Raw genomic sequence first — 25,046 nt, forward strand, 5'->3', positions numbered from 1 at the left:
CTCTTCACAAATAGCACCACCCTTATTTCCTACTCTACCCACAGCCCCTTCACCTCCTTTTCTGGCTCACAAGCCTCCCAGCCTTTGCTCATACATGTTCTCTTCCAAAAAATGTCCTTCCATCGAATGAGTTTCTTTGTATTCATCTTCAATTAAATTTAGTACATCACCACCTTGGAGAAGCCCTCCAAGATTTCTTCCATCTTAGAAACAACAAGGTTAGGAGAGGTGTTTTGGCTCTGGGCAGAATTCCACCGTGATGGCTCCTTTGCCTCCCTGGGTCTCGGTGTTCTCTTTGTAGAGTCAGGCTATCTCACATAGTGGTTATCTTGGTGATCTGACATAGAGTGCCTGCTGGACATTCCTCTTCCCCGCCTCTGGTTATAAAATTCCTCACCACCTTCCCTGGGTCGCCCTCTGATTCCCAGATCACCACCATCACCACCAGACACCCCTTGCATGGCACCATCCTTTGCAAGAAGGAAGAAAAAGAGGCAGGGTCGGTCAGCCTGGAGGCCCGCCAGGGTTTGACATGCCTAGGCCAGGGTGAGGGAGCACAAGCTCTAAATGGGAGGTCTGGTCTTTAGCGCCGAGCAGGCGGTTCACTGGTGCAAACAGCTCCCACCCAAGCAGATCGGAGAGTTAGGTGTGTCCAGAGGGAAGGGTCGGTCCCCAAGGATGAAACGTTTTCAGTACTCCTGATCTTGCCTTGGTTCTAGAGAGTTAGCTGGCATCTAGGCCAAGTGGAAAGGGCTTGGAACACCAACCTCCACGCTGGGTACTTCTTCTGCCTCACCCGCAAGTGGCTTCCTTCTCTGGATCTCACTTCCCAGTATACAAGATGAAAGGACCATCTCTTGAGGGGTGGGAGGAAACTAATGACACATAGAAAAGACTCGGTATGGACGCAGGGACTTTCTTTAGGTGTATATAGGGTGGTCTTGGAGACATATGACCTGGAGCTCTCAGAGACAACAGGACCCACCTCAGTTCCCACAATTCCACGTTATAGAGATTAGAAGCGCAGATTAGAATCAAGGCTAGGTGGTATGAACTGCAGCCCGGTTATCTATAGGCTTTTGTCCTCATCTGTATAGTCGGACAATTCAAATCTCATTTATTTATTATGGATATTATAATCTGGCACACGACACACACAAAATAAATAAATTGGTGCTTTATAGCTTTTATTTGACTTACAGTTTTTACTTATTAAGTAGGATTCCAGACTATCTGGCCAGGCTCCATCCCAGTTTAGGCTCCACCCCATTTTTGTCTCCACCAAGACCGGTAGGGCGGCTCCACAGCCTCCAGGGCCGGACGTGCGGGGTGGCTTTCTCGACTGGGTCTGAGCTCTTGTGTCTTCTGGCTGACTCCTTATTTGATCTTGGGAATATCTGGCTCTTTGGAGCCTTCTGTTTTCTTGAGGGTTGTTAAGTTCATAGTCCCTGTTTAGGACTACCCGGCTCCCAGAGGCAGACTTTAAAGGGTTTGGGAGAGCATGCTGTTATGGGCAGGGGGAGACGAACTACCGATATGATTGATCCTGTTCCATCTCAGAGGGTCCTTGGCGACTCGATACAAGGTCAAGATGCTGCTAGTCACCCAGTGCTTTCCCTGGGACGGCAAAGACCAGGTGTCCCGAAAGCGCTCTGTGAGCGTTGGCGGAGCAAGCCTGTATACCGGAGCCAGTAGTGGGTGGAGTCCGGAGAAAGGATGTGGTCTCAGGAACAAAGAGGAGGGAGGGAAGGGCCTGTCCGGACCTCTCAGGGCTTACACGATCCCAGGCTATTTGCCCAGCTTGTGGCACCTTCCTGGACTTCGGCTTAGAGCCTGCGTCCTGCCGAAGCCCACCCGAGGAGGTCAAGGACACCCCGGCAGCAGCCCCAGAGACTACACTACCCAACATTCCTAGACAGTGCCGGGCAGGAGTTTGGCGGGGGCGGGACCTAAAAAATTGAATTTTCCCAATAGGACCCGAGCAGGGGCAGGACCCAACAGGGAATTGGTTGGGACTGCTTGTCAGGGCGGGGCCAGCCAGCTGGCTGGCGCCGCGGGACAGGCGTCTGCCGCAGAGTCCAGGGGACGTTGCTGAACCTGCTTGGGATCCCGGGCTGTGGTGCCTCCCGCCCGCCCGTCTCCTCTGCATCTGCCGGGTCCCGAGCAAACTAACAGGAACCCGCACGGAAAAGAGTCGGACTGAGAGGTGGGTGTGAGTATCTCGGGGAGACCCTAGGTGCCAAGATGAGTCGGGAGGGTGGGGTGGTGAAACCTGGGTATCTGGACAGGGATTCTGGAACTCCCAGGTCCGGAAGCCCCAACCAAATTATGGGAGCTTCAAGTCACAGGATTAAGGTTCTGAGACCTTGGCGAGGCACCTATGGACCTCGAAGAGGCTCCACGATCCTCAGAGACACTAATCTGTGGGGAACTGAGCTTTCCCAGATCTGACCCCACTCTCGCAGGGCCTTAACAGTCTCCAGGACCTCAAACTGTGTAGCATGAAGCCATGGGACTTCTGAGCAGAGTGGTACTAGGGACACCCTTGCCCAACATGAGGAAGCATAGCATGTCCACAATATCTAAGACTGGTGGTGACCATTAAATGACACTGGGGAGGAGGAGTTACCCCAGACAGAGTAGCCAGATCAGGAGGCAACGACCCTAAGAATGGTTGGCAAGCTCAAGCAGTCACTTGGACAGACGGGGTTCTTCAAACTCCAATTAGTGTATATTAGGGCTCCCCCAGACCCATTCACCGGATGGGGTGACTCACACTAAGTGACTGTAGAGAGAAGGGATGATTTCTGCATGAATCAAAGGAGGTGGGGGTCCTGAGGCCATTTCAGTCATCATATTAACTAAACATCCAGGTGTGCTAGGCCATGGATTCTCTAGTTTCAGAGACTCCAGGGCTCCAGGAAGGAGAGTTGGGGTAGAAGACTGGCACCAGATTTAGGGATCCATTTAGATGGACAGCAATTGGACAGGAAACAAACATCCTGAAGTCTTGGTGGCATTTTGGGGAGGGGACTTCGGAGGGCAGAAGTAACCAGGGTTCACATTAGACTTCCTGCCCTTGGAGTCTGAGCTTCACTGACCCCCCACGATGAATCTTTGGCCCTCTCCCATCTTTTGCGTTTGACTGAAGTCTAGAGGTTGGGTGGGTCAGCTTCCAGTTGGGAGGTGAACTGTGAGTGAGTTCTAAGTGTGTGAACTGACAGGGAGAGCTGGACACCTGGTTCCAGGAGGTCAGGTTAGTTGGTGTTACAGAGAGGAAAGGAGTGAGAATGGATATGCACAGAAGGCTGGCTCCCAGAACCGATAAGACACAAGTAGCTCCCTGTACCTACAGGGTGAGTGACAGTAGCTGCAAGACATGGGCTCAGCCCACAGCCTGATGCCCAGCTTGTGGAGAGAGGACAGGTAGAGGGGTAGGCTGGGCAAGCCTAAAAGATGAGTGGCTGTGGCAGGAAGCTAAAGAATGGCTTGTACCCCCTGGTGGTAAACAGCTTGGGTGGGCTTTGCTGATCTGATTCCTTTTCTCAATCCAGGGCCATGCCCTCCTTGTTTGGGGCTCAGTCAGGATGCCAACTTAGACCACAGGGCAGACTGGCAGTTAAGCTGGTAAGGCTGGAACAGGAATACCTATTCTTGGCTAGTGAGTTTTTCAGCATGGCAGGGGAGGATAGAACAGAAACGAATGCTCATGGGCTAGAGAGGGTAACAGGCATAAAACCCAAAGGACTGAGATGTCTACAAGCTCCAGTAATCTAACTCATGTCTGCCTCTTGCAGAAGTCCCTGAGTGCCACCAGGAGCTGACACACTTTAAGGAGCTAGAGGCCAGCATGATGGCAGATGAGGCCTTAGCTGGGCTGGATGAGGGAGCCCTCCGAAAACTGGTAAGTAGCCCTGTTACTGTACTATGGGGTGGGCAAGAACCAACCCAGGGATATAGGGCCACTACTTCTGTACTTTTCAGCACTTAAGGAGAGGGAGGGGTTTGGAGGAGAGGTTAAGGGAACAACAGCGCCAGGTTGGTTCCATTTGGCTGATCCAGAGGCCCTTGTGGCATGTGTCCGTTTTCAGTGCTGAGACCTGACCCCTACCCACCCCCAACTGTCATCTCCTGTTTAAACAGTAACTTCTGGGGACTCACCCATGGGCTACAGGTGTGGGAAGGCTGGAATTGCCTCTCCCCAGCAGCCTGGGCACTGCCCATTCCTGGAAACCTGCCCAATGATAATGGTAGCAGCAATGATTAATAAACCGGAGCACAGCAGTAGGGTGCCAAGTACACTATCTTACAGAATGTTCACACATGCTCCAAGAGGGCCAGTGTCATTGTCACTCTGTGTGGTAAAATCACATACCCAAAAGCTCCAGGTTAAAAGCTTTACCAGGGTCCAAACTCCAGAGTGATCTTGGGATACCCAGAGTCTGAAAGAACCATGAGAAAGAAATAGACTATGAGCCCTTATGGGTTCTGTGATGTCTAATGTGTAGTTTTCTTCTTTAAGCCTGAGTTTCTTTACTTGTTTAAAGGGAGTTGGGGTGTGCTAATGTCAGCACAGGGGTTAAACAAGGTATGGCCCTAACTTTAGGCTGAATTAGTCCACTCCATCCTTGTTTACCGCCTTCTTCCTACTCCCGTGTACAGACAGGCAGTGGGACAACACAGCAGGCCAGTAATGTGCCCATCCACAAGGCCATGCAGTAGCCGACCGGGAGAGGGGCCAGAGCCCCATCATCCGGGGCAAAAAAGTAGAGATTTACTTTCTCTACAAGTGTCCCACACCACCAACAATCCTTGCCCTTAAAGGCAGAGACTGGGGCCACTTGGCCTAGTTGCCTTCATCTCCCCAGGCAGTTGGCCTGTGTGTCCTGGGGCCAGCACCTTAACCTTATCTTGAGTTCACTGCAGCCACTGGAGATGGGGTTGCGTCTCCAAAGAGGCCCACCCTCCAGTCATCTTCGCCGCCCCTCAGGAAGTCAGTGTCCTCTTGAGGGTCGCAGACTCAGGAGCGTTATCCAGAGGGAAAGCCAGGCTGGGTGTCCACGCACTCTTGATCTCAGGGATTCTCCAGTATCAGACCCCACTCACGCAAGGTTTGGGAGCTGGAAAAAGTGATACAGAGAAGAAACAGACGCAATAGTTGACGGAGGTACTTCCTCCCAGCCCCGGGGCCTGGGAGGAAAGGACAAGCGAGACCAAATCCCGTCTCGGATCCGCAGCCCCAGGCTCACCCCCGCCCTGAGGTTCCACCGCTCCGCGCCCGCCATTGCTGCGCCCCAGAGCTATGAGGGTCCAACCCTCCGGCCTCGTGGCAGGAACGGGGGCGTCCCAAACCCAGCTCCTCCCCGCAGGGCCCGGCCTTATATGGGAAAGCTGTGTCCAGCTGACTCGGGGAGCCACAACTGCTTCCGGCCCCGCTCCCGCACATTCCTGAGGTCGGGGTGGTAGGCTGTGCGGGACAGGGGCACCCGGGGACAAGCACGCCACGTGTGCTCCTTGCCACGTGTCTGCACGCCTTCTACCTCCCGGCCGTATGACCTAGGGAAGCAGCTTAGGTGCTGTGAACCTCCCTTCCTTTGCAGATGGGACGTTAAAGCTGGCGGTAGCGGGGGGCTTCCTGCCGGGCTCCTAGCAGCGGCGCCCGGCTGGAGACTCGGTGGGTGGGGCGTGGGCGAGCCCCGCGCTAGTGGCCGCGGCGTGCGGGCCTTCAGCGCCCCCTGGCGAGGCATCTCCCATTGCTCTCATTTCGGGCTGCTCTGATCCTGGGATTGAGGAGAATCGCTTCTTGGACAGGTGGAGAGACTAAAGTTACAGAGACGCTGGGTTGGTCAGACGCCCCAGCAGCAAGAGTAGAAAGCGCCAGAGCCCAGTCCCGCACCCCCCAACCTCCAGCCTCCTGCAGGAGGAGGAAGCACCCTCTTTCCTCCCAGGAGAATTTCACTAGGCAGTTTCGGAAGCCGTCCCCTTCCCCCTGGTGGACAATAGCTCTTTGTATTTCCTTCCCTCCCTCCCACAGTCCCCTCCACACACATTGGGGGTGACTGAGAGGGTGGGGAACTCTGGACACAGTAGAAACACTGTGATCTGACCTTTGGTGTTTGAGAGGGTGGGGAACACAAGACACACAGCAGGGACACTGGTCAGAGCTTTGCCCACAGGCCCAAAAGGAAGAATCATGCCAGGGAGTGGCCAGCAGAATGAGGTCCATCTCTCAGCTACCCATCCTCTTAGGGGATTCAAAGGGAGGATCACAGTTTCCAGATCGAGACACTGAGATACCCAGGGGTTGTAGAAATGGCCAAGTTCCTATCTTGTTCTTTTTTTTTTCCAGGGCTAGGAAATGGGGACCCATGATATAAAGGGTTAGTTATTGTATCTCTGGGCCTTTAAACTCTGGACCAGTCTGGACCAGCTGTCCCCTAAGGCCACCAACCTCCAAATATTTCGGGAAATGACTTCGTTGCCTTGGTTGTTAAGGTTTCCCAAGGCTTTGACATTTCTAGACCAGGCTACAGGGCACTCCAGTACAGAACGCCATGTCAGAGACCCAACATTGCAACCATCTTCAGTCTTAGGTAAACCTTGCAGTCAGAGAGACCAAAGTTTGAACTCTCAAGTTATTTGACATAAACAAGGTATTCATTTCCCTATTATCAGATGGAAATAATGTATCAAGAGTAGATGAGGGGGCTGGAGAGGCCCAACACCCACATTAGGTGGCTCACAACCACTCCCGCTCCAGGGGATCTGATGTCCTCTTCTGGCCTCCACAGGTACCCATACACATGAAGCATACTCTTAATACAGACAACATGCATACACATAAATTCAAATAAATATTTTTTTTAAATCCCTCTGGAGGCAGAGGCAGGTGAATCCCATTTCCAGGCCAGTGTGGTCTAGAAGCAATTTCCAGAATAGCCAGGGCTGCACAGAGAAACCCTGTCTCAAACAAACAGAAAGAACAAGTTGGGATTTAGTGTAGAGTCTGACACAGTTTGGTTCTCAAAAAATATACCAGTATGTTCTGTCTTTCCTTCGCCTTCTACTCCTGGCTGACTAGAACCAAGAGGAGAGGCAATGTGTTTTGCACATGCATATTGTATATGCAGAGGAGACCACCCCTGCATCACTGCTCCCTTTCCAGCTTCTTCTCTGTCCTAAAGGCCATTGTCCCATCTGGAAAATTAGGAAGCAGTAACAGGTTAAGACATACACCCTAATTGTAGAGCCAAGACTTGATACTGATGGAGGGCTCAGTCCTGAGCTTCAGGAGACTGACTTTCCCTAGCTCCTCAGGAATGTGGATTGTGGAGGGCTGTCTCCCAAGGCTTTGCCTGCTCTCTTCAGATTCAGACAAGCTGGTTAGTGGCTAAACTGGACCAGCTCTCACTCCCTACTAAAGCCAGAGGATGGGCAGAGAAAAACAGGCTTTAGTAGGGAGTGTGAGCTGGTCCAGTTTAGCCACTAACCAGCTTGTCTTAATCTGAGTTCCCCAATCGGGAAGGAAAGAACAACTAGGAAGGATTTAAAAGGGAGTTTATCACCCTGCCCTTTACTTGTTCCTATTTGCCTATCAGATCCACACTGGAGGTTTAGCTCTGCCACTGCTCCGTTGGCAAGCCCTGAGCCAGGCCTCTTCCATAAGACCCCCTTTGAGGGGGCACTATGCCGGTGTGGGGAAGGTGCCAGGATCGCCCTCACACCACAGAGAAGTGCGCTCTCCTATCTGATTTCCCATGAACTGCTGGGCTGAGAAGCTGGTGGGAACTCCTGTACTTGGTGGACACTTCTGGGGGCTCTAGGTAGACCCTACTGCTAGCTGCCTTATCCTGATTTCTCTAGGGGACCTGCCCTTCCCATTCTGGGTCTTAACTTCTTCCATGATGTCTAGGACTAGTCCAAAGCCAGTAAAGGGGAAAAAGTAACCCTCAGCTAACCAGAGAACTGGGACTCTACAGCGCCTGCCTCTGCCTCAGTTTCCCAAATAGTATCTTTCCCAACAGGGTCCTGCTACTCTGGGACTAGATCACCAGGGGACTTCAGCTACCTGAATCACCCTTCCCTTTCCAGGGACCCTTGGTAGCTCAGAAGGGTGACCACATTCTTCCTGCTGTGGCTCCCTGGTCTAAAAGGTTAATGAAAGACTCGGGAGATCAGGCGTCAAGTCACATAAAGGAGTATCTGACTGCTTGGCACTTGGCTTGGGTTGATGGTTGCTGGCTCTGCACTCACAGAAGGGGATCTGTGTATCACAGTGTGCAGTGGGCTCCTCAGGATCTTTGGCGTCGTGATCTAGGTCTCTCCTAAAGGTCTTGAGTGGGAAGCAGGCACGTGGAAGGGTTAGGTTAGAGAGACTGGAGACAAGACTCTCATTGTGCCCCAGGCAGAACTGTGGGCATCTGGTGCCAGTCCTCTGCCCCTGACAGAAAGCCCTACCCCTCACTCCCACCTACATTGCAGCTGGAGGTCACAGCAGATCTGGCAGAACGGCGGCGGATCCGTTCTGCCATCCGGGAGCTGCAGCGGCAGGAGCTAGAGCGAGAAGAGGGCGCTCTGGCATCCAAACGTTTCCGTGCTGAGCGTCAAGACAACAAGGAGAACTGGCTACAGTGAGTGGCAGAGGGGGCTGGGTTTGCAAGTGCAGGTGTGCCAGGGATCAGCTCGTGTGGAGGCAGGTATGCCTGTTGCCTGTGAGCATTGGAATGCACAGATTATTTGTGGGTATGGACTAAGTTCCAACTCTGGCTGAGAGTATGGGTAGCATGTGGCATTAGTGTCTGTGTCCACGTATGTATATATCGATGTTTTCTCAGAGGTTCTTCACAGACAGCTCCATGTCTCTCTGTCAAGGTTCAAGCTCCTTTCTTTTCTTTTTTCCTTTTTTTTTCTTCTCTCTCTCTCCTCTCCTCTCCTCGTCTCTTCTCTCCCTCCCTCCCTCCCTCCCTCTCCCTCCCTCCCTCCCTCTCCCTCTCTCTCTCTCTCTCTCTCTCTCTCTCTCTCTCTCTTTGGTTTTTTGAGACAGGGTTGTTCCCTTGTGTAGCTTTGGAGCCTGTCCTGGAACTAGCTCTTTATAGACCAGGCTGGTCTCGAACTCACAGAGATCTGCCTGCCTCTGCCTCCCAAGTGCTGGGATTACAGGCATGAGCAACCACTGCCCGACTTCTCTGACCTTTTTCTTGAGCTCACATCCTGCAGTCGCTGTCATGCAGTGGTAGTTACACTCATGATGTTTCTGCAGCTCTCAACAGCGGGAAGCTGAACAGCAGGCTGCCCTCGCACGGTTGGCAGGGAGGCTGGAATCCATGAATGATGTGGAGGAGTTGACCATACTGGTGAGGCCCAGGGCAGGCAAGGGGTAGGGGAAGGGTAAATGAAGACCTGGACTCCATAGTCTATCCCCTGTGGCCTGACTGTCACCCATAGCTTCGGAGTGCCGGTGAGTACGAGGAACGTAAGCTGATCCGAGCTGCCATCCGACGAGTTCGAGCTCAGGAGATTGAAGGTAGGTGCCCTGCCCTAGACCCACCCTTGCCCTGCAGACTGCTGCCTACAGTATCTCAGTCACTTCTTGACACTTGCCCCTGCCCTTCCAGCTGCCACCTTGGCTGGGAGACTGTGCAGTAGACTTCCTAGTAGTGACTCCCAGGAGGAGAGCAGGAGGCAGGCAGCTCACAGATTGGACCCTGGTAAGGTAAGGACTGTGGTGTGGAGGGAGGGTGATCCAGTGTCTTGTGCCTCCTGATGCCAGTAGTACAGGGCACAGTGCCTGTGTTCCTTTGCTACACTGCCATTTGACTGGGAGCTGGCCCTTGGCCAGTGTATGAGGAAACCCTGGAGTTCATTTCTTATACTCTCAGGCAACCCGTATGCCTTCCACTCCAGTCCTTGAACTCAGGGTTTTCTCTCAAAGCCAGTCTGTCTACAAGGCTCCAAGTTACTGTTCCTTCCCCATCACCACTCTCAGGGATACATTGGCACCTCTCCAACTTCTGCTCCTACTTCCCACCCCTCCCTCTATACCCCCATCCCCCACCCCACCCCCATGCTCAGCAGCCAGAAGGATCTCCTAGAAATGCAAGTCTAGTCCTGGTACCTCCCCTGCTTAAACACATCCCATGCTGCCCCTTACCCTCTGGACAGCCCGCATCCTTACCTCTCCAGGGCCTACATGTCAGGCCCCTGCTGAGCGCTGCTCAGTGTCATCTATTCTTCAGGTAGTGTAGAAGACAAGTCAAAACATACAGTTTCCACTAATGGCCAGCAGAGGATGCTAGCTGCCCAGCCTGCACAACTCGACTTCTCTCCGATTAGCCAGTCTGAGGCCAGATCTCTGCTCTAGACATCCTTTAGGAATAGGAGTCCCTTGCTAGCTTCCTGTTATCAGCAACCATTGACATTAGGGTTTGCTCATCGTCGAATCTCCTTAGCACTGACTAGCCTTCCTTATGCAGGTGTTACCTTAGGAAGCTGTGCCCAGCCCCTCTGCTTTGCATGACCTGCTCTGTCAGCTTGGCCCTCCATGGGTGGGGGTAGCACTCGGAGTCAGAGAAGCCTTGGTTGCATCCTGTGGGTCCGCTGCAGGTACCAGAGCAAGAACAACAGAAACAGCAGACAGAAGTGCCAGAGCCAACCCCGACCCCATCCCCAACCCCTGAGGACACCAGCCAGGATGTGACCACAGTGACACTCCTGCTGAGGGCCCCACCAGGGGGTGCACCCAGCTCGCCCACCTCACCTGACAGTTCACCCACCACTGCTTCTCCTGAGCCTCTGCTAGAGCCTGCTGGAGCCCAGTGTCCTGTTGCTGAGGCTCTAGACAGCTCTGAGCCACTTCCTCAACCTTCAGGAGCTCCCAGTCCTGAGCCCCCCTTGTCACCAGCACCCCCCAGCTCTCAGGGGCAGGTCATCAGCAAGGTGAGTTTGGTGAGAGGCAGGGATGCCAGGCAAGTGACTTCCTTGGTCTGAGAGCCCCTGCTTTGTGGTGTCTCCTTTGCAGCCCCTGCCTGACCCCACAGAGCCCTCTACTACCTTGGGCCCCGCCAGAGGCTCTTCTAACACTAAGAGAGCAGGTGAGGATCCCTGTGAAGGCTGCTATAGGCTCCTGCTTTCCCTTTTCCCTGCCTGTAGGATGGGTCCTGATGCTTTAACAGCTCTAGCTTTCTCAGGTTCAGGCAGTCCCTGAGATCCCTGCCCCTGCCCCTGAGGTATTCCCGCCCTGCCACCCATGGCCAGAGGCTTCCTTACAGCCTTGAAAGGCAACAGGCCTCAGGCACATTCTTCTCCCCAATAAGGGAGTATACCCATCACCCAGCTGGATCTATGGGCAGTACTGGCTGGGGGTGGGGGAACTGTCCCCTCGTCCCATCAGTTAGGATACCTTCCTCTGGCCCAAACTTACCCCTGGCTCCTAAGAGTGCCCACATCATCCTGGGTCGGTGCAGGAGAGAAGGGGGGAGCCTGCAAGAGTTGCAGCTGAGTAGACAGGCCTCGGCAGTGGGTGTGTTGAATGTGGTAAGAACGCTGCAGAGGTGTTGAGATAGATGTGACATGGACAACCACCCCATCATCCACTTTTCTTTCTCTTCCCCCGTATGGCGGCCACCCACTCACCAACCTACCAGATCTGACTGAACTGCAGCCCTGCCAGTGCTCTGTATCTGTGCTCAGTCCCCGACAGCCAGCCCCAAATAGAGGTACTGCCCATATTTGCCATCCCCAGGCTCTGGGCAGTCCCTATCCCACCCAGCCACTGACAGCCTTCTTGTCTCTTCCAGAGCCAGCCCCCCTTGCACGATCATCCCAGTTCCAACGGACTGGCTCCGTCAGAGACCGAGTCCGAAAGTTCACATCTGATTCTCCTGTGGCTGCCAGGCTCCAGGATGGTCCCCGAACAGCCCTCACTTCGCTGACCCCCACAAAGCTCCTGGGCTCTTCCTGCATCGGCACCACCCCTGCCTCCAGCAACTCCTCCTCTCGAGGCCCCAGTGACACTTCCTCCCACAAGAAGCAAAGAGAACTTGCTCATTCCCTGGCCCAGCTTCAGAGCTGCCCTCGAGAGGAGGGCCCTGGGGGGCGTGGCTTGACTCCCAGGTCCCTTGAAAACAGAGCAGGGGGGCCCAAGCCCTGCTCAGAAGAGCCCAGTACCCCACTGCCTGTGGGCATCGGAACTGGGGAGCCAGGGGGCAGTATGAAGACTACTACATTTACCATTGAGATCAAGGATGGCCGTGGCCAGGCCTCTGCAGGCCGGGTGCTGCTACCCACAGGCAACCAGAGAGCAGGTAGGCTTCTCACTGCCAGGGTGGAGTCCTTACAACCCCTCACTCCCAGTTCTGCATGTGAGACCAGTGCTACGGCCACTGTCCAGGGTGTCACTCACCTTGACTGGCACTGCCCTCACTCCACCTGGCCCCAACAGCAGCCCTTGTCCCCAACCAGAATTGACACTGGGACTGCGGACACCCCCGACCCTCCTCAGCACCAGCAGTGGGGGCAAGAGCACCATCACCCGTGTCAGCAGCCCTGGGACTGTGACCCGACTGGGCAGTGTCACTCACGTCACCACCTTCAGCCATGCCTCCCCTGGTAACCGAGGAGGCTGCAACTTTAAGGTGAGCCCCTCTTCATTCCAGCAGCTTCACCATTCACCACCTCCAGAGAGGGCTTACGGATGCCAGTCTAGCAGGCTTTCTCTGCTGTGCTCCTCCACCACTGTGCACACAAAGCAACTGAGGCCAGAGGAGAAGCATTGATGTCAGTGGTCCACAGGTAGCTGGTGGCATGGTTAAGATGAAACCACTGTGTCACCCTGAGACATATCTGAAGGCATTCTTCCCATGTGCTGATCTTTTGTTATTGTGTCCTGGGTTGGCAATGAGCTTAGTACATAGCCATGGCTGAACTTGAACTCAGTGATCCTCCTGCCTCCACCTCCTGAGTGCTGCCATTACAGGCATGAGCCACCATGCCTGGATCCATTTGCTGATCTCTGATCCTTGTATCTAAATCTATCAGTTCATTCTTAATGAACAAATGTGAAGAATGAAGCTTCGAGAAGGTGGTAAGGGCTTTTGCCTTCTTCCTGTGGCAGCCCTTATACCCGTTTCCACCCAGCACTGGACATCAACTCCAACATGTAGATCAGATCACAGGCAAATGCAAGCTCAGCCCAGTCCATTAGGAGATTGTTGATTAGCATCTGTGCTACGGGGGTAGGGCAGAACCACTGATGAAGACAGACAGGCGGGGGGCACCAGCCTAGTGAGGCATCAGCCTAGCAGGTGCCACGGGAACTGAATACGATGTATTCCTTCTATTATTCATTCCCAAGCCCAGTATCAACTGTCTGGGAGCTGAGCTGGGGAAGAGATTCCTAGTGGGCTGCCCAGGTAATGCTGTCTATGCTGTATGAAAGACTGAATGGAACTTTGACTGAGGTGAGGTAGTCAGAAAGAGCTAGATTTGGATCTTCTGAGGGATAATAGGAATAGAATAGGACCACAGCAGGCTTCTTGCCACAAAGCAGGACCCAATAGATTGGGATGGGTGTCAGATGAGGCTTTTGGGGTAAATGGAAGGTGTCAGGATAAGTTGGCTCTGGCAAGCCGGGTGGTGGTGGTGGCTCATGCCTTTAATCCCAGCACCGGAGGCAGAGGCAGGCAAATCACTGAATCTGAGGCCAGCCTGGTCTACAAATCGAGTTCCAGGACAGCCAGGGCTATTACACAAACCCTGTCTTGAAAAAAATAAAAAAGACGACTCTGGCACTCACAGCTCACCTGTCTCCCCCATCTGAGGAGGGCAGATGATGTGACCACATTGCACTTGTGCAGCCTGTGGGGTTGGATCTGAACACTGAGGCTGGGCTAGAGGACTTGTCTCTCAGGGCCCCCATTCCAGCAGATTGCTCAAAATCCCATCTCTTTGTGCCTCCATTTCACTGACTTGTTCAAAGCTTTCAAAAACAATGAGGCATGAGAGCAGAGATATACAGGAGGCCAGCAAATAGAAGCCTCCCAGCTAATATGCATGGTGTCTCAGTCCATGTCCTGCTCCCTGCTTCCATTTTTCTACCTATGGGTCATGGGGCTCTGGTCTTGGTAATCCTTGAGACGTGCAACAGGCTGTCTGCCTGTTTGGGCAGGCTACCCATCCCCCTCTATCCCCTCCATAGAGGAGCCCAGAATAGGTTTCTATTTGGGCAGTTGCTCCAGCTGGCTGGTGGCAGGCTGGGAGGCCAGCAGGGGCGGGGCGGGCTCACTGCCCTTGCCTTCGCCCTCAGACCAGCTGCAGAGACCGACGCTGTCAGCATAGGTGGCAGCCCCTGCTACTGCCCCACCATTGTGCCTCAAAGAGGCCCCGATAGCAGTATGCCAGGAGTTCCAGGGCCTGGGCCCGAGATGGCTGTGGCCTTTGAGGAACGGTTGAGCCAGGCATTACAGGAGCTGCAGGCAGTGGCTGAAGCAGGCCGGTCAGCGGTGACCCAGGCAGCTGAAGCAGCCCTAGCCACTGTAGAGCCAGTGGCTCAGGCAGCTGAAGAGCTTCGAGCAGAGACAGCAGCTCTGAGCCGGCGGCTAGACACACTGACCAGGCAGGTGGAGGTGCTGAGCCTGCGGCTGGGTGTTCCACTTGTGCCAGACCTGGAGTCTGAGCTAGAGCCCAGTGAGCTGTTGCTGGCTGCTGCGGACCCTGAGGCCCTCTTCCAGGCAGCTGAGGATGCTGGGGCCCCTGTGGCCCACCCGCCTGCCTTTAGCACCCGCCGCAGCTCCTCTGCAGGCCCCTCTCGCAGCAGCAGTCTCGTAAGTCAGCCTGTGGGAGGGACTTGATTTGAGCTCAGCTCTGCTGAGTGTCTGTAGATAGACCAACACTGTCTTAGCCTCAGTTTACCTCACTGAGTCCATCAGTCCTACAGTCCATCACTGTAGGACTAGGCACTAGTACTCTAAGATTGGGGCAAGAAGGTGCCAGGCTTTTACCCTGGCATCTGTCCTGCAACTTCAGTTAGGCCAAGCCTCTCTAGAGCAGCTGCCACCTTGGCTCTGCCTACCCTCATGATGGACAGAGGCCCTGCTAGGAGGGGAGGGCCGTAGTAGCTGAGCTAGGCCTTCCCTTCAAGGGGCGAGGTGGGAGGGAGTTCCCCTGGGGAAGATGGATCAGTGCTGGATGCCCCTTAGATGCTGGATTCCAGCAAGGTGGGGAAAGGAGGGAAGTGGTATGGAGCTTTAAAGACATCTTGGCTTGGGGTAGCCCCAGTCAGCCACCTTGTTAGGAGCCCTTGGAACCTGGTCCAGTCCCTTGGCAATCAAGACTTGGGATCTGTCCTGCCTGGAGGGAAAGCCAGAAATGAAACAAGAAAGAACTCAAGTTCAGGAGTTAAACTATTGCAGCCTCCGGGTCGTATTACACTCACAGAGGGTACAGCCTCAGTTTCCCCTCTGTCTAACAGGGACAATAAAATCCCCAGTGCTTATACAGTTATTTTCTACTGAATGGAAACCATTGTTACTACTGCTACCAATTTGGATTAATACGATTCTGGATGTGTGGGAAACTCTATACAAGGCTGCCAGTTTCACAAACAGTGGGCCTGAAACCAGCATAGCCAACCTATATTAGCAGGCCTGGCAGGCTGTTGGTTATTTTTCCAGTGCTATGCCTGAAGCCCCAGGATCCAATCCACTCCCACCCAGGTTTCACCCACATGCCTGCATAAACCCTACACCCTCTTCACACTCTGTAGATGGAGCCAGATCCAGCAGAGCCCCCCACTGCAACAGTGGAAGCAGCTAACGGCACCGAGCAGACTCGAGTGGACAAAGCCCCAGAGGAGCGGGGCCCCCTGAGTGCCGATGAGCTGATGGCCATTGAGGATGAAGGAGTTCTGGACAAGATGGTATGTTAGCTCTGGTAGCCTGGGGGCTGGCAGAGGGTAGAGATGGACAAGCCCCAGATATGCAGTGACCGTTTCCTCTACAGCTGGACCAGACTACGAACTTTGAGGAGCGGAAGCTCATCCGGGCTGCACTCCGTGAGCTCCGACAAAGAAAGAGAGGTAGAGAGCCATTTGCCCACCTAGATCTAGCCACTCCACTCCTCAGATCCGCCCCTCCTTCTGGAGTCCTTTCATGGACACTCCAGCTCAGCAGTTGCCCTCCTCGTGTCACCTTCCCTGGAGCCATCTGTTCCCTGGACTCCCTGCCCTGTGTCCAGCTGTACATTCCCAGTCACTCCCCTTGGCCCTTCTCACCTTGCATCCAATTGCTACCCACTGTCGAGTGCGCCTGCTTCAATCCAGATAATCCTCCAGTTGCTCCTCTCGCCTGGGTTGCCTCTCTTAGCCTCTGCCCCATCTGTGGCTATTTCCCTCTCCTGTGCTTCTTCCCTGGATTTGGCTCCTCTCTGCCTCATACTCTAGATTTACTTCTGGAACAGTTGTTCTCTGAGAACAATTACTCCCCCACCCCGCCCCACTCCCAGCTGGCAGTCAAATGCCTCATGCATCCCCAGCAAGCACCCCACCACTGTGCTACATGTGCCCTGATGTCCCCTCTTCCCGGCCTACGTACTTTTTCTGCAGACCGTTAACCCTCTCCACAAGCTTCTTTCTCCAGTGTTCTTTCCCGGGATCTGATTGCTTCTTCCGATACCTTTGCCCAGCCCTGGGTCTAGGTATCCTTCTTCCAGTTGCTCCCCTCCTCCTTAAGACTAGTTTGAAAGTCCAACTGCTTTGTCCACCTCTGGATGTAACTATTCCCTCCTGACTCAGCTGCTTATTCCCATAGAAACTTGTTTTGAGTCCAAATACCCCTTTGATGTCAGCTGTTCTATATTCCCTCTTCCATCTGCAGAGTCCATCACACTCACCACACACTTAGCTGTGTGCCAAGTTGTTCCCCTACTTTCAAGCGTCCCTAGAGAGGCACTGGTTTCCTGTGCCTTTGGTGTTTCTAATAAGCTGCCTCCACTCCATCCTATGTTCCCCTGGTGTCTGTGCATGTGTGCTGTGTGGCACTGGGCGGCCCTTCTTGGCGTGCATGGGGCATCCCCTGCCCAGACCAGAGGGACAGGGAACGAGAACAGCGACTACGGGAGGCACGGGCCCGGCCAGGAGAGAGCCGAAGCAATACGGCCACAGAGACAACCACAAGGCACAGTCAGCGAGCAGCTGATGGCTCAGCTGTTAGCACAGTCACCAAAACTGAGCGACTCGTCCACTCCAGTAAGAGGCTGAGCAGGGCTTGGGGCTCAGGGAGAGCTCAGAGCAATTCCCAGTGCCTTTCACACACTTCTTTGTCTCATTTCCTGTCCCTCCAGATGACGGCACACAGACAGCCCGCACCACCACGGTGGAGTCGAGTTTCGTGAGGCGCTCTGAGAGTAAGGCCACCTGCTCTCTCCTCTGCCTGCCTGCCTGCCTGCCTGCTCACCTCCTTAAGTTCTTCCTTGAACACTCTGTCTTCAACTGGGTCCTCATTTTCACTTCTCTACTGTGGCTATCATCATCCCTCCCAGGCAGCCTCTCCCATTTCTTCCCATCCAGCCCACGTCCTCACCTTACTCCCTTTCCCACAGATGGCAGCAGCAGCAGCACCACAGTCCAAACCAAGACCTTTTCCTCTTCCTCTTCCTCTTCCTCGTCCAAAAAGATGGGCAGGTGAGAATGGGGCAGCGCCTATGGAGATCTCAGTGCATACACATTCTGCAGAGGGCAGGCCGACCTACTGAGAGGATAAGCATGCAGTCAGGGAGGTACCAAAGGAGTCCTGCTTGCTTTTTGATCTCAGTCCTCAGCCACACCACAGGATAGGGGTGAAGGATGCTTGTGGAGGTCAGACACTTGCTGAGGGTTTTCACACTGAGCCTTAGAGTGCGACCTGCCACCGGTCGCTGGCACTGCCCCCTTCTAACATCTGCAAGCCACTTCGGGTTCACAGAGCATGTTGATGACTTGGGGCATTTGTAAGGGAGAGTAGTGCCCACAGTACAGAGGATACAGGGCTGGAAGAAAGCAGACCTCAGTGGTTCCAGGAGCCCTCAGTTAGTGACCGGCAATGCAAATTCCAGCCCTGCAACTGGGTCCTCTGAAATATTATGAAAGAGGCCTTGATTTCTTCATTGTCAGCAGAAATGGTATAGATTCCTCTCACCCCTTAAGTTTATTTATTTGCATATTTATTCATTTTTGTCTATATTTGTGTGTGTATGTGTGTGTGTGTGCGCGCGTGCGCGCATATGCACACATGTACGCGCACTCACTACTGGGTATTAGGATCTAGGGCCTCGTGTTTGCTAGGCAAGCACTGTACCACTGAGCTACATCGCTGACCCTCTTTTTACTTTTTTACTTTGAGGCAGGGTCTCTTCCTAAATTTGCCTATATTGAACGTTGACCTCCCTCTGGTCCAGCAGGCTATGAACTTACCTCACCTACCTAAGTATCTGGAATTACAGACCCGCATTTTTTAAAATTTTTTGCAGTGTGGGGAAAGGTGGGCACATGACAGAGTCTCACTGTGTGTCCCAGGCTGGTTTTGAACTTGTGATCCTCCAGCCTCAACCGCCAGAGTTCTGGGATTCCAGGAGCACACCAACAGATCAAAGTCCCTCGTGGTGTTTAAATAGCACAGTGGGGGGACTGAGGGCGTAGCTCATTTGTAGAGCATTTGCTTAGAGACCCTGGATTCCTTCCCCCAGCACTAGAAGTAATAAAAGGACAGTAAAGTCTTAAGAGGAGTGAGCTGCTACTATTACTTTTTTGTGCTGCTCACTTCATTACTCTTTATTGTTTGGCTTAGGTACTGGGGGCTTCCTTACCAGTAAGCTACATCCCTGTCCTTTCATTTTTTTAGGACAAGAGTTCCCCTAAGTCCTCCAGTTCATAGCTCAGATGGTTCTTGAACTTGCAGTCTTTCTGGTTCAGCTTCCCTAGTAGCTGGGATGATCAGCCTGTGCCACAAGGTCTGGCTCACTGTTATTACTTGATAATTCCTAGGTCCTGAGCTTGCCTAGAACTTGGCAGTATAACACACCCCCTAGAAAAGTCCTGGGAACCAAGCCTGATCAAACAAGCTAGGCTGCCAACCTCCTGTGTTTGTGCCTCTATGTACTGCTCTGTAAAGTGGGTGTGACAAGGACACCCACTCCCCACTGTGAGGGCTACCTGCTCGCTACTCCCCCAACCCCTTCTTCATTTGTTAGTAGAAGTCGCTGGTGGTAGCTGATGCCGTATAAGATCTCTCCTAAACACTGCTCCATAGCAGCCCAGGAGAGCCCTGTGCAACTGTACAGAGAGCTGCACCAGTTTCAGTGTTTCCAATACCAACAACAGAAAGTTAATGATCATGGTCTAGAGCCAAGAGAATGGACCCCAGTCTCCCTCCAGCCTAACATTCATTTTGTCACTCTCCAGCATCTTTGACCGAGAAGACCAAGCCAGCCCACGTCCCGGCAGCCTGGCAGCCCTTGAGAAACGCCAGGCAGAGAAAAAGAAAGAGTTAATGAAGGCACAGAGTCTGCCCAAGACTTCAGCATCCCAAGCACGCAAAGCCATGATTGAGAAACTAGAGAAAGAAGGCTCTGCAGGGTGAGTCGTGGAGGGTATGGGCTGGCCGGTGGGGATGGTCTGGGCATTGGGGATGGGGCCTGAAGCCCAGTGGGTGGAGCCAGAAATGGGAGAGGCAGGGTTCCGATTGTGATAGAAAGGCTGAAGGCCATGGAAGATTAGACCAGGGAGGGTAGGCTGACCCATTAATGGAGTCTCATGCCCTTCCTCACACACTACCCCCACAGCAGTCCTGGCACACCCCGGACAGCTGTACAGCGTTCTACCAGCTTCGGAGTTCCCAATGCCAATAGCATCAAGCAGATGTTGCTGGATTGGTGCAGAGCTAAGACCCGTGGCTATGAGGTGAGCCCAGCAGAACAAATCAGCTTGGTAACTGCTCCTTAGAATTATTTCACAGCTACCATGTGCTCTGGCAGGAAACATGAAAAACATGCTCAGATGAGAAAACTAAGTATCAGAGAGACCACGTGTCCTGCTCTGGATCCCAGAAGGGACCAATGAAGGCCCTTTGGGCTGTTGGGCATGACTCAAGGATGGATTCTGCTCTTGGAGTCCGTTCAGTGTTACACAGAGTAAATATAAATGAGGGAAGGGGGTGACTGGAACATGACCATTGTCTTTGCTAAGTGGCACTGGGCTTCTCAGTAGCCCGCCCCCTAAAAAATCACAGCTCTGGGGTTCATAAACCGAACTGGAAGAGGCTCATGTTTTGACTGCTCATCTAATGTATGGCTTTGAGCAGGCTACAAGGTCTGTCTGAGCCCAGTTGCCATAGGGCTGGAGTGCTAAAACATTGGGTGGGGGGAAGGGTTAGCAAACATGGGAAGGTTGCCCTCCAATGTCCTGACCAATGCTCCTACCTCCCATAGCATGTGGACATCCAGAACTTCTCCTCCAGCTGGAGTGATGGGATGGCCTTCTGTGCCCTGGTGCACAATTTCTTCCCTGAGGCTTTTGACTATGGGCAGCTTAGCCCACAAAACAGGCGCCAGAACTTTGAAATGGCCTTCTCATCTGCTGAGTAAGTGTGGTTTGGGCCCCCTTCCTCCTGTTGTCAGCTGGGCTCAGCAGCCCTGAGACCCCATGGAAGTGGCCAGTTGTACTGTGGGTCTGCAGATGAGACCCCCCTTCCCCAGAGAGTTTCCATCCCATGCCCACCTGTTGCTGAGTGTGCCAGGTGCCCACCGGAAGGAAGGAGCGGCAGGCTCGCCTACCAACCCAGGCTACAGCCCACCAGGTGGCCCTGTCCATAACTTCTCCCTCCTCCCTCTGCCCCTATCCCTCCTCTCTCCATTTCTCTGTCCTGCTCTCCTCCCACTGTCACCAGAGCTTCCTGCTCCCACGGGATCCCGGCTGGAGATTCCAAAAGGAGGCTCCTGGCCCAGGCACCATGCCCGAGTGACCTATATAGGCCTATATAGGACATCAAAAGCCCTCCACTTTGGAATCGTTGCCCCTTCTGCACACTGCACCCAAGCACCCTCCTCCATCTCTTTCTTATTCTCCCCTTCTCTTTCCGGTTCCCTCCAGGATTTTTCCTCCTCCTCCCCCACTCCTCTCACGCCTCCCTCACCCCCCCTCCCTGGGGCACAGCCCTCCTCTCCAACTTCGGCACCAAAGCCGTTGCCCCCCCCTTCCCCCTGTGTCCCTGCTTGCCCCAAGAGTTCTCTGCACCTGTGACTGGTTTGCCCCCCCCACCCCTGTCTGCACCGCACACCATTAGTGATGGGTAGTGAGCGGCACGTCCACCATTGGGAGGGGCATGCGGGAGGCTGGCAGACTGCGGCACTGACAACATAACTGAACTCATGTCTCTGTGTGTGTGTGTGTGTGTGTGTCTCTGTCCTCCCTTCTCTCCTGGCCTCTCTCCCTCCTTCCTCCACCGGGTCCTGCCCCTTGCCCCTTCCTGGCCCCCTACCCTCCCCAGGACCCATGCGGACTGCCCGCAGCTCCTGGATACAGAGGACATGGTGCGGCTTCGAGAGCCTGACTGGAAGTGCGTGTACACGTACATCCAGGAATTCTACCGCTGTCTGGTCCAGAAGGGGCTGGTAAAAACCAAAAAGTCCTAACCCCTGCTTGGGGCCCCACGGTGAGAAATGTCTCCTCTCCCACCTGTTCCATTTCACCGGAATCTGCTCATCAGTACACAAAGAGGGGTTAGGGGTTAGGGGGAAGTACAGGGGGAGCCTTGGAAAAGCCAAAGGAGACAGGCAGGACCCTAGGTGACACTATTGCCAATGGGTAGTGATGACAAGGGGGAAAGACTGATAGGGGAGCCCATGAGGCCCTAGACTCAGGCTTCAGGCCCAGGATGGCAATCTATAAAAAAGAGAAAACTAAACTGGGATCCAGACAGTTCAGACTGAAGGAGAAGGAGCTGCAGGCACAGGGTCAGGCAAGGGACAAGAGAGATGGAGAATATAGCATAACCTTGAAGGAAGGGACCTGATGAGAGGTGGAAGGAAGAGACCACAGATTGAGTGTGAACTTCCTTATGAGGACCCAGGAGTCAAAGGCATCCAAACAGGAGAATTGCACTCAGGCTAGCATTCTAAAACAATCCTTGAGTGAAACTTGAGATGTTCAAGATGGAACAGCATCAGAAGTAGAGGGAGGGGACAGGGACAGGCGTGGCGGTATGCGTTTGCAATCCCAGCATGCAGGAGCCCTGTCTTTAATGTTTCGAGACAGTATATCTCTGTGTAGTCCTGGCTATCCTGGAACTCACTCTGTAGACCAGGCTGGGCTCCATCTCACAGAGATCCACCTGCCTCTGCTTCCCGAGTGCTGGGAGTAAAGGTGTGTGCCACCACTGCCCGGCTACAAGACTCTGCCTTAAGAAAAAAAAAAAAAAAAGTAGGAAGACTGGCTCCCTGATCTGGTCTGGAGAAAGGGAGGGCCAACACAATGAAACTCAGAATGTACCATATGGGGAGTTGGTGGTGACCTTCTCCAAAATGGGGAGCTTGGGAGTAGGGCCAGCTCAAGAGAAAGATGTTTCAGGCTGGATCCCCTAAGCTGTATATGGCTTTCCTCTCTGGTCATCTCACCCCAGGACCACAATAGCGAATTCAGACCTGAACTGGCTGTCCCAGTAGAGATAAGGAATTCAAAAAGCAAGTTCAGGTCACAGAATGATTCCAGACTCTCCATTTAGTGTTCCTTTGCTAGCCCCACCACTGTATTCCCACCAGTTTTTTAGACAGAAGTAAGTGGGAAGCAGAGGTAGGGTCACAGAAGAGGACAGAGGGTTGTCCAACATCCCCAAGTGATCAGAGCTAGGGCCGAAGTAAAGACAGAGGTCTAAAGGGAACTGGAAGGTCCAAAGGGATTGCTGGAAGATATCTGACTCAGAGATAGTCAACAAGGATGCACTGGGTACCCTCCTGGGTCAGGGTCCCTGGGGAGGGGCAGGGAGCATGTGTGAACACACACTCTGAGGTCCAGGTGTGGAAAAACAGGCTCAGTACAGTCTCTAGGTCATATATGGACTTAGCTGCTGCTCAGAAGGCCTCTCTAAAGAGAAAGGGGTTTAGTGTAGCACTGATCCAGTAGGAAAGTGTGACTCAGCTACGTGCTGTTGCTTTAGTTGCTTGGTGTTTGGCTTGTCACTTGGGTAGCCTGAGCCATGTACCCCAGTATAAACAATGGCTTTATAAGGTCTTCAGGGAAGGCACGGCAGGAGGGAGCTCCAGACTGGGAGAAGGGAGGCTGGGATCCTTGGGAAGATAGCTGCAGTTGGAAGATGCGCCAGAGAGAGGCTGTCTCTTCACCATGGTACAGCTGGGTAAACAAGCCAAACATGGGGTGGGGATGACCCCAAGGGCACATAGCCCATCATCTGTAGAGCCAGGTACCTGTCACTTACCCTGAGTACTTCCAAGGTCTCAAATGAGGTTGGGGATGACTAATAAGGGCAGGAAGGTTAGGATCACAAAAGAGGGCAGAGTTTTATCCAGCATTCACGAGTGATCAGAGATAGAACCAGGACAAAATTTTTCTGTTCCTGGGGGGGGGGGGAGAGTGGGAGGAGGTGAGGAGCTGGGCTGTGATCCCGACTACATGAGAGGCCAAGGTAGGAGAATCGCCAATTCGAGACTTGCCTGGGCTTCAGAGTGATTTCAAGATTAGCCCCAGCAATTTATTGAGACTCCAGTGGTAGGGAGCTTGTGTCTCAAGTGTGTGGCCCTGGATCGAATCTCCAGTACCACAAAAATGCAAAAATGGGTTTGACCATGACGGTACCAGATGGGAAGAGAATCTTGGGTTATCCCATGTCTGGGGAACAGCAGCAATCTGCCTTTGCTTTCTCTGCCTAAGTAAACTTTCTGAGCAACAGTAGCGTGGGACCAGTGCAAACAGGAGGCAAAGCAGAAGAGACTCCTGTCTTAGTTTGGGACTAGAGGTGAAGTAAAACTTGCACCCCTTCTTTAAGATGTGGGGGATAGGTGCCTACAGCAGGGAAAGGGGAGCTCTGGGCATTTGCCAACACCAGGGCTGAGGACCTGTATCCCATACCAGGTTCATCCTGGCACCCTCTGATCTGCGAGGCTGCAGCACAGAAGGAGAATCGGAAGAGCGTTGCACCACTGATCAAGCAGTGGGGTGTAGCTGATCCAGCTGATACGACTGGGGTCCTCATCTGCTTCCCTTGGTCCACCCAATGCAGATAGATGATAAATGTGAAAAGAGCACCCTGACATACCCCCTGGCCTCCATTTCCAGTAGGAGACCTGTCCCCTAGGAGAAAGTGGGTCACTAGGGAATCCTAGTACAATGACTTAGCTGAGACTCTACCAACTGGGTTATACCAGTGCGTGAGCAGATGGGCTCTCCCGAGAGGAGTTGGGGGTCTAGAGTCAGAACCTGCCTGCCTGAGGTGGGGTATGGCTCACTCCCCAGCACCATCTTATCCTCTACCTGCTTAGCCTATGGGCAGGATGGCCCCTGGGTTTGGATGTGGCTTTACCTTCCTGGAAAGTGTTTCTAACTGGTGGACAGTCTGGAGTTTATGAAAAGACAAACAGGCTGTGGCAGAGAAAAGACCTCGGGGTAGAGGTGCACAGCAAAAAGCAGTCCAGCACTGACGACAACTCCTGTGCCCCTTCCCCTGCAGGATGCTGGTGGACTGTGTGCCCCTGGTGGAGGTGGAGGACATGATGATCATGGGCAAAAAGCCCGACCCCAAATGCGTCTTCACCTATGTGCAATCGCTGTACAACCACCTGCGGCGCCATGAGCTGCGCCTGCGCGGCAAGAATGTCTAGCCACTCTGCTCACACCCCGCGGCCCGCGCTGCAGGCTGTCCCCACCCCAGCACCGTCCCTCCACCGCCCCCAGTGCGCCTGGCCACTGCTGCCCGGTCTGTCGAAACAACCCTCCCCCTTGTACACACGCAGCGTTTTGATAAATTATTGGTTTTCAACGATCCCGATGTCTCTCTGCTGTCTTGGGGAAT

General features: G+C 53.6%; 1 protein-coding gene and 1 long non-coding RNA gene across 8 annotated transcripts; one reads left to right on the top strand and one right to left on the bottom strand.

Moving 5' to 3' along the window:
- Positions 1–1,162: 1,162 nt before the first annotated feature.
- LOC113832277 lies at positions 1,163–5,667 on the bottom strand. Its single transcript, XR_003479503.2, has 2 exons — positions 5,250–5,667; positions 1,163–5,120 (listed from the first exon to the last, which is right to left on the bottom strand). It is a non-coding gene; the product is annotated as an uncharacterized LOC113832277 (long non-coding RNA).
- On the top strand, positions 2,044–25,016 carry Smtn (smoothelin). 7 transcript variants are annotated; one of them, XM_027387286.2, is made up of 21 exons: positions 2,044–2,206; positions 3,798–3,904; positions 8,482–8,630; positions 9,260–9,353; positions 9,445–9,523; positions 9,615–9,712; positions 10,603–10,935; positions 11,018–11,090; positions 11,643–11,714; positions 11,796–12,302; positions 12,460–12,632; positions 15,761–15,913; positions 15,997–16,072; positions 17,075–17,239; positions 17,335–17,397; positions 17,593–17,674; positions 19,430–19,603; positions 19,810–19,927; positions 20,455–20,606; positions 21,513–21,581; positions 24,705–25,016. In XM_027387286.2, exons 2-21 carry the CDS (start codon positions 3,851–3,853, stop codon positions 24,853–24,855), a joined length of 2,835 nt encoding a protein of 944 aa, XP_027243087.1. In that variant the 5' UTR covers positions 2,044–2,206; positions 3,798–3,850; the 3' UTR covers positions 24,856–25,016. The 7 variants fall into 7 exon arrangements, with proteins under 7 accessions (XP_027243087.1, XP_027243083.1, XP_027243082.1 ...); XM_027387284.2 differs by lacking the exon at positions 24,705–25,016 and adding an exon at positions 24,110–24,697 and having other exon boundaries at positions 2,047–2,206; positions 21,513–21,677; XM_027387283.2 differs by having other exon boundaries at positions 2,048–2,206; positions 21,513–21,677; positions 24,705–24,843.
- Positions 25,017–25,046: the final 30 nt, after the last annotated feature.

This window comes from Cricetulus griseus, assembly GCF_003668045.3.
Source record: "Cricetulus griseus strain 17A/GY chromosome 1 unlocalized genomic scaffold, alternate assembly CriGri-PICRH-1.0 chr1_1, whole genome shotgun sequence".
In the NCBI taxonomy this organism is placed as follows: domain Eukaryota; kingdom Metazoa; phylum Chordata; class Mammalia; order Rodentia; family Cricetidae; genus Cricetulus; species Cricetulus griseus.

What these genes read in the sequence shown, in the direction of transcription:
- Smtn (XM_027387286.2), top strand. Translation starts at nt 3,851, where the DNA reads ATGATGGCAGATGAGGCCTTAGCTGGGCTGGATGAGGGAGCCCTCCGA. An exon ending in TGGAGGAGTTGACCATACTG is followed by an intron (nt 9,354 to 9,444) that starts GTGAGGCCCAGG and finishes TGTCACCCATAG; the next exon opens with CTTCGGAGTGCCGGTGAGTA. An exon ending in TGAGCGACTCGTCCACTCCA is followed by an intron (nt 17,240 to 17,334) that starts GTAAGAGGCTGA and finishes CTGTCCCTCCAG; the next exon opens with ATGACGGCACACAGACAGCC.